At 41.5% G+C, this 13,933-nt stretch overlaps 3 protein-coding genes and 1 long non-coding RNA gene across 7 annotated transcripts; 2 read left to right on the top strand and 2 right to left on the bottom strand.

Moving 5' to 3' along the window:
- Positions 1 to 20: 20 nt before the first annotated feature.
- On the bottom strand, positions 21 to 714 carry LOC113163131 (small lysine-rich protein 1). Of its 2 annotated transcripts, XM_026361485.1 has the most exons (3): positions 589 to 714; positions 438 to 479; positions 21 to 312 (listed from the first exon to the last, which is right to left on the bottom strand). In XM_026361485.1, exons 2-3 carry the CDS (start codon positions 438 to 440, stop codon positions 55 to 57), a joined length of 261 nt encoding a protein of 86 aa, XP_026217270.1. In that variant the 5' UTR covers positions 441 to 479; positions 589 to 714; the 3' UTR covers positions 21 to 54. The 2 variants fall into 2 exon arrangements, with proteins under 2 accessions (XP_026217270.1, XP_026217271.1); XM_026361486.1 differs by having other exon boundaries at positions 438 to 714.
- Positions 715 to 815: 101 nt separating this feature from the next.
- On the bottom strand, positions 816 to 10,674 carry dhx57 (DEAH (Asp-Glu-Ala-Asp/His) box polypeptide 57). 2 transcript variants are annotated; one of them, XM_026361479.1, is made up of 25 exons: positions 10,540 to 10,674; positions 9,870 to 9,903; positions 9,592 to 9,791; positions 9,211 to 9,492; positions 8,900 to 9,100; positions 7,863 to 8,746; positions 7,589 to 7,773; positions 7,370 to 7,491; positions 6,760 to 6,955; positions 6,489 to 6,613; positions 6,144 to 6,277; positions 5,986 to 6,040; positions 5,663 to 5,877; positions 5,443 to 5,559; positions 5,214 to 5,310; positions 4,687 to 4,860; positions 4,289 to 4,489; positions 3,770 to 4,046; positions 3,517 to 3,612; positions 3,348 to 3,431; positions 2,977 to 3,114; positions 2,519 to 2,593; positions 2,273 to 2,407; positions 1,986 to 2,186; positions 816 to 1,668 (listed from the first exon to the last, which is right to left on the bottom strand). In XM_026361479.1, exons 3-25 carry the CDS (start codon positions 9,762 to 9,764, stop codon positions 1,525 to 1,527), a joined length of 4,311 nt encoding a protein of 1,436 aa, XP_026217264.1. In that variant the 5' UTR covers positions 9,765 to 9,791; positions 9,870 to 9,903; positions 10,540 to 10,674; the 3' UTR covers positions 816 to 1,524. The 2 variants fall into 2 exon arrangements, with proteins under 2 accessions (XP_026217264.1, XP_026217262.1); XM_026361477.1 differs by having other exon boundaries at positions 9,592 to 9,768.
- LOC113163133 lies at positions 2,368 to 3,903 on the top strand. The gene is made up of 2 exons (XR_003298874.1): positions 2,368 to 2,448; positions 3,758 to 3,903. It is a non-coding gene; the product is annotated as an uncharacterized LOC113163133 (long non-coding RNA).
- Positions 10,675 to 10,705: 31 nt separating the features above from the next.
- On the top strand, positions 10,706 to 13,781 carry morn2 (MORN repeat containing 2). 2 transcript variants are annotated; one of them, XM_026361483.1, is made up of 7 exons: positions 10,706 to 10,843; positions 10,958 to 11,034; positions 11,132 to 11,164; positions 11,244 to 11,285; positions 11,361 to 11,467; positions 11,572 to 11,708; positions 11,933 to 13,781. In XM_026361483.1, exons 2-7 carry the CDS (start codon positions 11,028 to 11,030, stop codon positions 12,033 to 12,035), a joined length of 429 nt encoding a protein of 142 aa, XP_026217268.1. In that variant the 5' UTR covers positions 10,706 to 10,843; positions 10,958 to 11,027; the 3' UTR covers positions 12,036 to 13,781. The 2 variants fall into 2 exon arrangements, with proteins under 2 accessions (XP_026217268.1, XP_026217269.1); XM_026361484.1 differs by having other exon boundaries at positions 10,958 to 11,058.
- Positions 13,782 to 13,933: the final 152 nt, after the last annotated feature.

Below are 13,933 nucleotides of genomic sequence, written 5' to 3'. Positions count from 1 at the left end.
CAAATCTGTCCACCAGATGATGCTGTTACTGGAGCATTGGCAAATACCGGCTAATCACTTTTTCTTCTTCCGTTTGGTTCCCTTCTTCTTCTTCTTTTTGTTTGACTTTGGCCACCCAAAGCCTCTGAATTCCAGACAGTCAACTGCATTATGGGATATGTAGTAAACATTCTCCATGGCTGCTGGGCTGAGGAGGTCCACCTCTGTCTTGGCAGATTTGGCATGAGAGGATCCATTTTTGTGTGTTGATTGGTTCCCAGCCTTCTTTGCAGGCTTAGACTTGTTGGACTTTGATTTCTTGGATTTGGATGGCTTTAAAGAAAGGAGAGAGAAAAAACAAAACAAGTGCCTTCTTCAGTTGAGGTTTGAGTCCTCTACAATGACAGTCTTTAAAGTGCAGAATGGAGAAAACTTAAATATGATCAAAAATATTTTACCATCGTCAAACAGGTGACATCTAGTGTGATGAGATTATTTATCTGTAAAACAAGATACAACTATGTTACAGTATGGTTATGAAGAAGTATATTTAAATATATAAAACAATATTCATATGAATTTGATTATTAAAATATACATATATCTTACCAGTTCTGGACTTGGCACTGTTTGGAGTGGCTTCAACTGGGACAGTGTTCCCCTCCATTTGTTTATGTCTTGTTGTCATAGAGACGGATGGGCCTGGCTCCTGAGTAAGGGGGTTGGCCCTCTCGCTCATGAACCAGCCTGTAAATCCTTTTTTTCACATGAGACGCAACAAGGTTTCACACAAAGCTAAACAAAGAATTAGTTCAGAAAGTGAATGCGAGTCAAAGTCCACAGCTTTGCTTTTTATTTTTAGTGCGCTGGATTCACCACTTATTAAGACAGAGCTTTTATATTCTTTGGCAACTCGCACCAAATTCTCCTGATTTGAAAAGCCCTTGTATTCACACTGTGAAGTGTCATTTTGACATCACTTTAACACTTAAATACATTCAGTAAATGTAAAACAACTGAATACCATGCAGAAGCTCTTGGATCTCTTAATCGGGCATTTACAAATAAATAATCTGCAACAAGTATGCAGTTAATGTGAGTATAACTAATCCAATATGGACCCAAGAAACTTCTCAGTTGTGAGCAATAAAAATACACTGTCTACACGTTATATCTGACATTAAATTCAACAATCGGTCGCGTGCCAATTTGCCGCATACGACTGTTGGTTGAAGGCAAGTTTGCTTTAAAAAACCCTCTAGTGCAGAAACACAGTAATAGCTTTGTGTTTATGTAAACAGATAATTATGGTGTCAGTGTGAGATTGCAGCAGAGTGGGGTGCTGACTTTCCTTTGACTTAATTTCAAGTGCAATATCTGTCCTGCTCATCTGTCTTTAAGAAATAAATATTTGAACCAGTTTTCAGGTTTTGTGCACAGATTGATGAACTCAGAATGAATGTGGCAGTGCTGCAGGAGCAGAAAGACATTTATATTGCAGAGCTCCATGCATTTAAGCCCAAGTAGGTTTGTTGAGTAGCAGCACTACTGTGTAGAAATGAGTTGGACAATCATGCGGATGATCCGGGAACCACAGGGGCAGCTGCACAGGTCTATGCTCGGGTTCTTGATTTTGTCCTCCAACAGCTGATCGAGCTCCCAGCGCAGCTCCTTCACCAGCTCAGCCACCTGGAGAACACACAGAGACACATTCACAGAGCCAGGTTCAATTATTTACGTAGACTTGCCTTAATTAATGGTTTTGTAAATGTTCTTTTTTTAGTACAAAATATTATTTTGCCTATTACTATGATTTTTACATGACAATGTCTAATGTGTAATGCATTGTTTTCTTTGGACTCTGTAAAAACCTGTTAAATCGTCAAAGCTGATTCCTCATAAGTTCTTCATTGATTTATCATCAAAATCATAATGTACTCTTAAGTAGAAAAATGTTTGTTTTTGTGTTTTTCCAAGCTTTGGATCTCTAATCTTTTATCTCTAACCTGATGAGAAGCAGCAGCAAATTGAATCCATCCATCATCTAATGAGATGACAAACTCTCCTTTGTGCAGCTCCACGCTGACCTGTCCGCCTCCAAACAGCACAAGTGGGTAGACAGACACCATGCTGCAGTCCCTGATGAAGACGCGGCTTGTTTTCACCTTCTCGTGGTAAACCAGGTAGGGGCTGTCGTAGTGGCGAACCTGGAAGATAGAGGAGAGTCACAAGGCTGGTCTCTCATACAAGCTGTTGCACAAAAGGCCAAGTTTTCTGCATTTTTTCTTCTCACTGTGTAGTTGACAGACGAGGGGTGCACGTGGACACAGCCGTCGTTTTTGGTCATGAAACGGAGCTCGTTGGCTTTGGGTTGCATCTTCATCGCTCCTTTGCTGGTCATCTTGTAGCTCCCCTGAGGAGCTCGGACCTGCGGGCACAAGCTTGTGAATGTAAAGCCAAGTATAAAGAGTGAGCACAATTACATTAATTGTTTTGATTTTACTTTCTTATTCCAGTGACTAGGGGAATGGAAATGTACCTGGACCACATTGGGATAGAGGGCAGCACAAAGCATGGCTGACATCAACCGGATATTTTCCGAGTTCAAGTTAGCCTGGAAAAGAATAGGAGGGTTTAGACACGTGACCTAGGTTTTGGACATGTTCAGAAAAGAGATTGTGAGCATATCAGCAGGATGTCTAGAGGAAGACCTAAGAGGAGCTTTATGGATGTAGTGAAAGAAGACATGAAGCTAATTGGTCTGAGAAAAGAGGATGCAGAGGATAGGCTTAAATGGAGGCAGATAATTCACTGTGAAAACAATGTCACATTAAGAAATGATCTGATATTCCCCTACTAAGGTAAAACTACTGAATTCATATGAAACCTACTGTATCTCTTACAGTATTGTGGAATTGATATTCTAATGTGTATTGGAACCATAACAACTAATACATTGCCAGCACTATAATGCATCTGTGCTCAAGTGTGTATCACCTCAGGACCAGTGGCCTCCAGAACACCATCAGTGCCCTTAGAGCATGTGCGCTCTATGATCCTGGCCCTCAGTCCTTCTTTGATGAAGCCAATGTCAGATAGCAGCTCAGCAAACTGTCTCTTTAGACTGGCAATCTCCTGCATAAGTCACAAAATATACATACACTGCATTTTAATAAACGTTATGACTTGGGAAAATAATCTACTCAGGCTCAGATATTAGCAATACCTTACCACCTGAAGTGGTAAATTAAAAAAAGACTAGTAAAATATATAGTAAACCAAATGTTGCTCTACAGTACAGCTGTTGAACGTTTACTCTAGTTATGGCATTACACAGTTGTAGAAGAGAAGAGACAGCACCACCTAACCTGTAAACCCCGCCAAGACAGAAAGTTCTCCCTGCAGTAAAGGAACCCGGCCTGGTTGCCATTCTTTGCAGCGGAGCACCATCCCTACAAGGGACAATCAATCACATGGATTATTTCAGTATCTGAAATGTGTGGAACAGTGACAGACATTAACAAACCCTGTCAGTACCTTGTATGCCTGTAGCAAAGCTAGATGGTCACTATTGGCCACAGCAAAGGCCAGTTTCTTCTCATTAGCTTCCTCTCTTTTGTCCCATGGAGACACCTGAAAACCAAAGAAAGAAAGAGAAACATAAAGATAAAGCAGCTGCATAAAGAATCATACTGTAGATGTTCATGTGGCTGGGACAGAAACAGTCCTAAAATCAGCAGTGTGTTGCTGATAAGTAACACTTATGGTCTCTCAACAGTGGCATTCTTACAAATGGTGACTTGAAGGCCAGACTGGCAGCGATCGTGAGTGCTGGGTCGAGGCAGCGGAAGATGGCACCAAACAGCATGAGTTTTCCAATCCGCACGTCGACGGGAAGACAGGCCAAGTGGTAGCCCAGCGGGGTCAGTTTCTCATCTGCGGTTAGAGCTCCCAGGTCCTGCAGGCGCTGCTTAGCCGCATCCAAGCTTCCTGTGGTGGGGGGCTCGATGAGCCGAGAAAAGACAGACTCCAAAGTCTGCTCGGCAAAGACGTCCAGGATCTTGATTCTGTCAGACAGTGATAAATACCTGTATTTATTTTGCATTCCATAAAAATAGACATAGTGCTAGGTAAAGGTCTGGCTAAAGGAAACACAATCCAGGCATACTGGGACAAGTCCAACCCAACATTTCCTGCTCATTTTCTCATATATCCTAATAGCCTTGTCATACATAAACAGCTATTATTTGCATTTACAGGAAAAACAAAACAGGTTGGCACTGTGCAAAAAGCAAACAGATGGATATACCGAAGGCAGAGCTGCTCCAGGGGCACTCTTTGGATCTCGGGCAGCTGTTGTTCAGCCAGCTGGTGTTGGAAACAGTGGCTAGTGAAGAGGTGGAAGCACACTCCTGAGGCCACGCGACCTGCTCGACCTTTCCTCTGCAGTGCATTCGCCCGAGAAACCCATGAGTCCTCCAGGCTCTCCATGCTTTTGGATGCATCGTACCTGAAAATAAACCACAATAACTGACCATTGTAGATTTTCACTACATTCCAAGTCAAATTTGATACTAGGTAGGTTATAAAACTATATTAGTGTGTGGCTATAAAATGAACTAGTTATATCAACTGTTATCAAAAATACACATTTACATACAGAATATCCAGCACTCAACACACAACCTTTGTTAAACATTAATTTACCTTTTCTCTTTCATCTTGCCAGAGTCAATGACATATACCACGTCATCAATGGTTACTGAGGTCTCTGCAATATTGGTGGAGATGATGATCTTTGTGACACCATCTGGGGGCTGACTGAATACTGCCTGCTGCTCCTCATTAGACAAAGTTGAGTGGAGTGGGTATACTACACACCTAACAAGGAGAAAATTTAACCACATTAATATTAGTTAGCTTTTGACTATTAACTAGTGTTCACTTTAAATTTCATCTTACAGTATTACAGTCTGTTTCATTTCAAACACTGTGGATATCCAAAGTCATTTCTTACACTTAATGCTCAGTTTTATCTTAGGAAACTGTAGTTTATAACAAAAAATATCATTGTGATCATTTTTGTTTTTAAAAGCTTCAGGAAATTCACACTTGCTCCAAAAATCAGTAAAGACATTATTATAGAGCATGAATTCTGGTTCTGTTTAATCTGTTTTACCCGATGGTAAATATATAAAGAACAAAAAAACACACATATGCCATTAGCCACAGACCTCGTTGCCCCCCTGTTGTTGAACATTCTGTTGGACTGGAGCTGCTCATAGAGCATCTTGATCTCAGCCAAGCCTGGCAAAAACACTAGAACTGCACCTGACAACCGAAACCACAAAGGTAAACCGACATAGCAAAACTCAGTAAAACCGTCCAAGATCTGTTCAGGATTAATCTGGACAACTGTCCAGATTATTCCTGAAAAGTCCAGATTAACTGTCCAGATTTTACCTGGAGGGTAGTTGTGTTTTCCTTCTACAATCCACTCCAGGAGGCTCTCCACCAGGTCCATGTTGATCTTGTCTAGGTCCATTTTGGCTATGGTCTTCAGCACAGACATCTTAGTACCTGTATCACAACATTTATCAAAGGTGTCGGGAATTTATCGGAACAACGCAAAAGAGGTATGTTGTAAGAACTGTTTGGGTTATGATACTCATTTACAACTAACCTTTGTATCTGACTGTAAGATCCTGCAGACTGAGTTGCTGGTCAGGGATAGAGTCTTTAACAAGGTCCTTCTTACAGAAAGACATGAAGTTCCATACGTCATCACCTAAGTCGTCCACAACATCCCTTGGCTCTCCTTTGTTTCCTCGTCCACTTGTGGAAGACATATTGTGTTTCCCTGAGCGCATATAAGGGCTGCCATCCTCAATGACATATCTGGGAAAATAAATAAAAAAGTGTAAGAAGACAGATACATCTATAATAAAAAAGAAATCTCTGGAGACTATAATTGAATGTTTGTTTGCCAAAGGTGGAGATCCTCACCCAGTTTTAGCAATGGAATCTTCAAGAAAAAACTGATCCACAGGGAATGTGCGGCCTAGAACGGGAGAAACTCACTGAGTGGGAAAACGTAAAATATGTGCAACATCTAATATGCATATTATGTACAGTTTAAGCAGACACTACATGTAGATAACTACCTGGTATGTGGATGGTGGGACAGTTGTAGAAATACTCAGAGAAGAGATTGGCATTAAGTGTGGCACTCATTAGAATAATCTTCAGGTCAGGTCTTTGTACAATGAGGTCTTTGAGCACCAATAACAGGAAGTCACTGATTAAAAAAAATATATATATGAGAGACAGTGCACATTAGGTTTATCATAAAAAAAAAGTGTATAGATAAACATTTAATCGAGGAATTCAGAGTTAAAGTTTAATAAAGTACATTTCTTATGATAATGCAAGAGTTAAAAAACAAAACACAGTGAACATGACGACAGTTTCAGTATTAAATAATATGTGACTGATCAGCACATTCTCACCTCTCCTCCGTGCGCTCGTGCACCTCGTCTACAATGACGTGTGTAACGCCTTTAAGATCTGCCTCACCCTCTAATCTCCTCAGCAAAACACCTGTGGTGCAGTAAAGTAGTCTGGTGGCAGATGTCTGACAGGAAAAAGAAGTACATTTACAGAGAAATTACCACAAAAATGATGTTACATACATCTCAATTAACCAAGTAAAAACAAGCAAATGGCTTAAACTAAAAAAACAAACAAACAAAAAAAAGGTGTACACAAATTTGCCCTTACCCTGACACTCTCTAGGCGGATTTGGTAGCCCACCGAGTTGCCCAGATGCTCTGCTCGCTCCTGTGCTACTCTTTGAGCCACAGAGATGGCAGAGATGCGGCGTGGCTGGGTACAAATGATGTTGGCCACCTTCTCTGCTGGACCACCTAAAGAGGCATCCAGAATGAACTGAGGGATCTGGGTGGTCTTGCCACATCTGGAGAGTAAATGGAAAACATTAAGGACAAAATAAGAGTGTTAAAGGTTTATCATTTTTTATATATTATAAGAGATATTTGCTAAAATAAAATCTTCTGTGACCTTTACAGTTTGACACGATGTTTTTCTTAAAGCACACACCATACAAAAAAGTGTCAGTTTAAAAAATAGACTAAATAAAATAAATATCCACATAAATAGGTTCTCTTGATTAGCAAATAGTGGGAAAGCAGCACCCCAGTCAAATGTTATGACATAACTATACCCCTATATGTTCAAAATCCTATCCTGCTACGTTTAATTTAGACCTTATTATCATATCTCCTCTCCAAAACTACATCAAGTTCATATAAATAACATGTTTTCCTGAGTCGGTGAATGTATCTACTTTGTGCTGCTCTGTGCGACCCACCCTGTCATCCCGCTGACCACCAGCACCTGACACTGATCCAACTGGTCTAGAATGTTCTCTTTTTCTTGCCAAGCGGGCAGATTCTTCCTCTGATCCAGCATGGATCTAAAACGCCTTGATGACTGAGAGAAGAGAAGCATGACAGAATTCAGCAATTCATAATATATTGTATAAAAAGTACTGGAAAGAAAGTCACACATCAAAGCAGTCCTCCATCACCTGTTTCCTCTGGAAATCTCTGCAAAGTTTGCCGTTTTCTTGCCGTATGTTCTCTATCTTCAAGTTGTGCTTATTCACCATCTTCTTCCTCAGATTGATATAACTCTCACTCTCAACTGGAACAGCTTCATCTTCCTCTTCCTCATCTCTCTCATCCAACTCCTCTGTGGCTTCTGTCTCTTTCACTAAAACACACATAAATTGAATTCTAAGCTCAATTTAATAAAAACATGCAGGTATAAATAGGATAAATTAAATAATCTTGTTGACTTACAATCTATGGGTCTCTGGTTGTTAGACAGAGGAATCCTTCTGTTGTTCGTGTGATTACTGCTATTCCTACTCTCTTCTGAGGCATTGCTTCTCACACTCTTACTCTTTGCGATGGCAAGAGAGGGTGATGGAACCACCACAACAGGTGGTGGGGTGCTGAATTTGTGATGACTAACAGCCAGCAGTTTCTTCATGACAGCTTCATCCTCACACAATGTGATCAGAGTGTAAACAACAGGTTCGCTGCTCTTTGCTGCAGCTAGTGCCTCTCCGAATAATCTCTCGGTCACACTGAGCCTCCCTGCAGCTTCAACAGACTCGTCGTTGGTGCTAAACGCGACTATCGGGGCCTGAAATGGGTAACGGTTTCCTTTTGGAAAACGAATCTCTAATTCGTACTCGGGAGGAGAATAGCTGCTGAATCCAGGCTTGCTTGGTCCTAATTCTGGAGAACCGGACCTCCCTTTTGAGGGAAGCTGGTGTTTGAACTTGCATTTGTCCCCAAAGCGGCAACCTTGATCTTTCAGGTAGAATTTGCAGACTCCACGAGTATTAGCGGAAGCTTCCCCATTGCGACTGCCAACCACCCCTCTGTTTTTGGCAGCATTGTCTGAGAGAAAAGAGAGGTCCAGGGTTACTGTCCAAACTGCGTTAGCAATGCGTTCACAGAAGCGCTCTCCATAAATAGCAGTCAGAGCCAGAGCCTCTTCCTGCCTCTGGCTCAAGCATTCATCCATAGGCACTGCCTCGAGGCCATCAAGGGAAACTGCTTTCAGCCCATAGCAGTCGGTAAAAACCTGAAGGAGGAGTTGCTCCAAAGTTGCCCCGAATTCTCCCCCACCATGCTCTAGTGCCTGTTTACTGCGCTCCCTGTCAAACCCATACCTAGAGAAAGAGAGCGGGGGTCAAAGTAAGTTCTACCAAAGTTATTCTTTAGGTTCCTGACAACAAGGCTGCAAAAAACACTGGTTTTAAATCAAAAGCTATGTAAATGTCAACTCTAAAATTTCCAAAAAAACAAACAAATCTGATCATGACCTGCAAAGTTTTCCAATGGCAAATAAGGAAATGACAGGCTCAGGTGGAGGCCGTTCTTCATCAGACCCTGGCTCGTATGCTGGGCTCTCGGCTCTCTCAGGCTCATCATTAGTGGTCCAAAACTGTCCTTCCTCGCGGTGATCCAACTCATCATATTCCTCCTCATTCTCATCTCCCCCTGAATAATCTGAATCATAATCACTGAAGCAGAGAGGAGGGGTATGAGTTTATGTTTCACCATTCCAATTAGTCATTTTTTACAGATAAAGAAATGTAGCCTAGAACATGTTTGTTCAGTGGAATGTACTTACTCATATGGCTCCTCAAACACCTGGGTTTGCAACTCCCGCAGCAGTTCCTTGAGTTGTTCTTGGTTCTCATTAGTCATGAAGATCCTCTGCAAGGGCATGGCACTCACCTCCGGCCTGATGCCGTCACCTGACTTTGGGGTCGTTCTTGTCCTTGCCAGGGACCTTGGAAGAGCCTTGCTTTTCTCATCCTCTCTGCCAAGCCTGTCTCGATCCCTATCTCCCCTACCTCGTCCTCGATCCCTGGGACCGGCACGTCTGCTACTGCCTCGTCCCTTGCCGGGTCTGGGGACAAAGCCATGCAAACAGAGATCAGCAGGTAAAGAGCACACTGTGAGCACATTTTCAAGTCTGATAATCAATCCCTTCACTATAAATGTATACCTGCTGGAACGAGTGGGTCCAAAGTCAAGGCTGAAGTCATCGCCATCATCCCAACAACCTGCTCCTCCTTTCCTACTTCCACCTCCACCTCCACCACCACCTCCACCTCCTCTTGGTTTGTTAAATCTACCCCCACCTCTGTTGGGCTTTCCACCTCTTCTCCTTGCACTCATTTCTCTGTAAAAACGTTCATGAAGAATCTGATTACAGATTACAAAGCAGTAACACATCATGGATTGCTGACTATACACTGCTCTCAGACCACAGTAGTTACTCACCTTTAGTCAGTGTCCATTCATAGCATCCAATAATCTGTGGAGAAACACATGAGGTGTGCGGTTTAAATAAATCCCGTCAGCACTGGTAGTATTCGGCAATCCCCGACAATTTATAACAGGAACAGGTGCAGGTTGCGAACCACAGCAGAGCGGGCAGCTACTGTCCATCCACCTCAGAGGACAGAGTCGCACATGGCTGTGGGGTTGATTTGTTGTGGCACTTCAGTTCAAGTACGAGCAATGAGATGGTGGCTGACACACAGCGCTGGTGGCTACAATTATGCAATCAAACTGAGCATGCAGACTACCAACTCAGCGTGGGCGATGCCCATTTGACTCGCCCGACTGGCTGGGAGTGCGTTTTGTTGGCGAGTTACAAAGAAGCGGGGGGATAACTCGTCTTTGGAATAACGTGGCATTGTAATGGGACTCGTATGTTAGTCAGTGTGAAGAATCGGGCTTAAGCTAGCTAGCATGCTAACAGCTAGCAGGTTTAAGGTACTCCTCGCTTGATTTGAAAACGCTGGCTGAGCTGACAGAAGCTTCTTCACAAGTCAAGTGGAGATGTTAAATGATTCCGAACGTCGCCACAACATAAATACTCTATTATAACCGATAAACAATAAAAAAGACATCACTTACAAAACTTTCATAACAAGTAAGAACAAACCTGAGACAGCAGCGGACTGTAGCTCCTTCATTGGTCCAAACTCAGAGTTCAAAGTTTCTTTTCCGGTTTTTGGTCACTGTCGTTCTTAGTAATGCACTTTAAACACTTATTAAACTTAGTAAATGTAACATTAAAGCAACACCTGGTCGCCGTTGGGTTAAACAACCAAATGCGAAATATGTGGAGTTAAACAGCGTTTTTCACGAAACGTGAGCTTTTTAGAGGCCAACGTGTAACCATGGTAACAGCCGTTTGCGTCGAGCTGACGCAGAGCGCGGAGCTGAGTGCAGCGGAGACAGGGCTGGTAAGTTTCACCAAAATACGTCTAACTAGTGTCAACTAGTCTCAACTAGTGTCAACTAGTATCAACTAGTGTCATGTTCACAACTATTTCCTCAGTTGACTTTTCACATCACAGAAATTGGCCGGCGCACAGCGTTTCCTGCCGGTTGTGACAGCCATCTGCCGGCTGAGGGAAGCTGTCACGGATGTCTGGTGGGGTGTGATTCAGAAGATCTGGTGTCTTTAACACACACACACACCTCCTGTGTCTCCGTTTCGTTATCTAAATGTGTTTGATTTTCACTTCCAGATAAGAAAGAAGGAGACTCTTTAAGTGCTGCTGGTAAATATCCACATGAAAAGGAGCGTATTCATCTGACAGTGAACATCTGCTTGAGCTAAACGTGTCTGTTTGTTTACAGCTACGAAGGGATCCTACGTTTTCCCAAATGGGGACAGATATGGTGAGTAACACATCACTTTTGCAGCTTAAAATACACAGGCCGGCATCTCCTTATCGTTTATTCTCTTGTCCACAGAGGGAGACTATAGCAGATCTGCAACAGGAGTGATACTGAGGAGCGGTACTGGAAAACACATTTCAGCAAATGGCATTTTATACACTGGAGAGTGGCATGAGGATAAAGTATGTATTTGAATGTGTATGTGCTGTTCCTGCGTCCTTCTGTCACTAAAGACATAAATGGCTGTAATTTCTCTGTGGTTACTCTCTCTCTGTCCTCCTGCAAGATGCATGGCAGAGGGACCCTGCAGCATCCCTCTGGAGCACTATATGAAGGAGAATTCAAAGACAACATGTACCACGGCACAGGAATATACACTTTTCCAGACGGCTCTACTTACAAAGGTCACTTTTACGAGAACAGGTAATAAGCTATTTATTTTTGCCAAATTCGCAAATTCGAAAAAAAGAAAACAATACAAAGTTGTACATATTAAACATTACTCAGCTACTACTACTAATTTAAGATCAAGATCAAGATTTTCCACATTTGTTATTTTTGTATTATTATTATTTTTCTGTACATTCACAAACTTCAGAGGATTTCAGATATCTTAACTTATGATGTGTAAACTTGTGCACTTCTAGGCTGGAGGGAGAAGGAGCTTTCACTGACACAAAAGGACTGGTTTGGACTGGAGAGTTTCATGGCAAAGCAGCACTGGGCCTGAAAATGCAGCTCAACATTTAGAGAAAATGATTGAGTTCTTTAAATAGACATTATCATTATTTGACAGCGTTGGAAATGTACAGTATTTACTACACTAAATGCTGACTGATATGTATGTCCAAAGCTTTACGTCACTTACGAATGTCGCTCTCCTTTTATGTAGCTGTGAGAGGTTATTTACATGCTTAGCCTTTAAATAAATACAGTAGTATACAAGCCAAGTTTGTAGCAATTATTTTATTGCTTGAATATGGACAAAATAAACATAATTCATCACTTAATAAAACCTTTTCGCTTGTCCCTGGTTTTAATCTCTTGAGTCTCAGAGGGTGAAGGATGAGTACAGGGCAGTTTTATATATCACACAGGGGCATATGCTCAGATCCCCATCCACAAAAGCTGTACCCGAACTGCTGGAACATTGGCCCGAGGAAGTGTGTGTTGTGAATGTGTGGTCAGTTTGACCTTCAGCGTGTGAGTGCTTGCGTGTAAAAACAGCTTTGTGTGTGAATCAGCTCCCTGCCGTCTGCTACCCTGCACAACTCCCTCAGCTGATGAATAATTTCTTCACATTTCCACACATTTCTGCACAATGCAAACAAAACAACTCAAATGCCGTAATTTGACTCTCTATTTAATAATGCCTCACTGGATCTGCAATCGACCATAACCCTGAACAAAGTCATTATTGAGTATCTATACACATACACACCGGCAATGTTTGGAACATGTATTGTCATTATCCTTTGTTGCTTTCCATTTCAATTAAATGGTTGTACATGGTTAACAACACACATATTTGAGCACAGGATAAAGGTCAAATCAAAATTTCATGCTGATTTTCTTGAACTTGCCTCCTGCAGCCCTTCCCTAATGTCTGTTGTGCTGTTCGGGCAGTGTTCCTGAACTCTTCAGTCCAACTTCATGCCACACCAGCTCGATGGTGTTCCTGATCTGGTGATTGAGCTGCCAAAGCTGTCACAGGATTATTCCAGCAGCTACTTTCTTCTCCAAATAATTCTTACACAGCTGGCAAAGTGTGCTTGGGGTCACTGTCTTGCTGCAAAATAAATATAATATTATATTATTAATAGGTTGTTGCCCAGACCAGCAGATCGCCCACTCTCCAATGTTTTATAAAAGATCATTGCCGGTGTATATGTGTATGTATGTGTATGTATGTATGTGTGTGTGTGTGTGTTGTGTGTGTGTGTGTAACAAAAACATATACTGCAGTAACATCCACACAATGCTAAACACCTCTGGTAAAATATTGTACCAGACACAATAAACAACAATTTTCAATGATTGTACAGTTTTCAGGTAGAAAAGAACATTTTTGTATTGCAAACATTTAGTTGTGAATTGAATGAAAAACACCATGATCATGGCGGCGACAAGGCCACAAAAACAAAATAAAAATAGAAAATGGCACTCAAATTTGGCACAACATACAAAGTCACAGGTTATTGTGTTTTTTTGACAATGTACAGTCTAAGCAGTAAATGTTTAGTGCTTCAGGTGTTATTTTATTATAGACTGTGACATTAACTTTATTCTTTACTACTGGTAATGAGCTAGTTGATTGCAAGGAAACTTTTATAACTTTTGCAATATATTATCTCCATAAACCTGAGAATCTATCATGTATATAATATATATATATTTATATATATATGTATATATTTGTTATAGATGTTGCCTTCCTGAAGAAGAAAAAAAAAGAACAATGGAAAAAATATAGTTCTAAATGTGCTGGAAACATCATTAGACAAATAAACAAACAAAAAAGAAAAGCCATTCCAAATAGCATAGTAAAGTGTGAACAGGTACTCGAAACAAAGCAGCGGCCATGCACATTTCTACAAGGAAGCACAAGACTAAGTGTTAAAAGTATGTTTCTATACAAAGACTGATCC

The sequence above is a fragment of the Anabas testudineus genome, chromosome 23 (assembly GCF_900324465.2).
Source record: "Anabas testudineus chromosome 23, fAnaTes1.2, whole genome shotgun sequence".
Classification (NCBI taxonomy): domain Eukaryota; kingdom Metazoa; phylum Chordata; class Actinopteri; order Anabantiformes; family Anabantidae; genus Anabas; species Anabas testudineus.
Note: the sequence above shows the minus strand (reverse complement) of the source record. Positions and strands in the feature narration are given on the sequence as shown.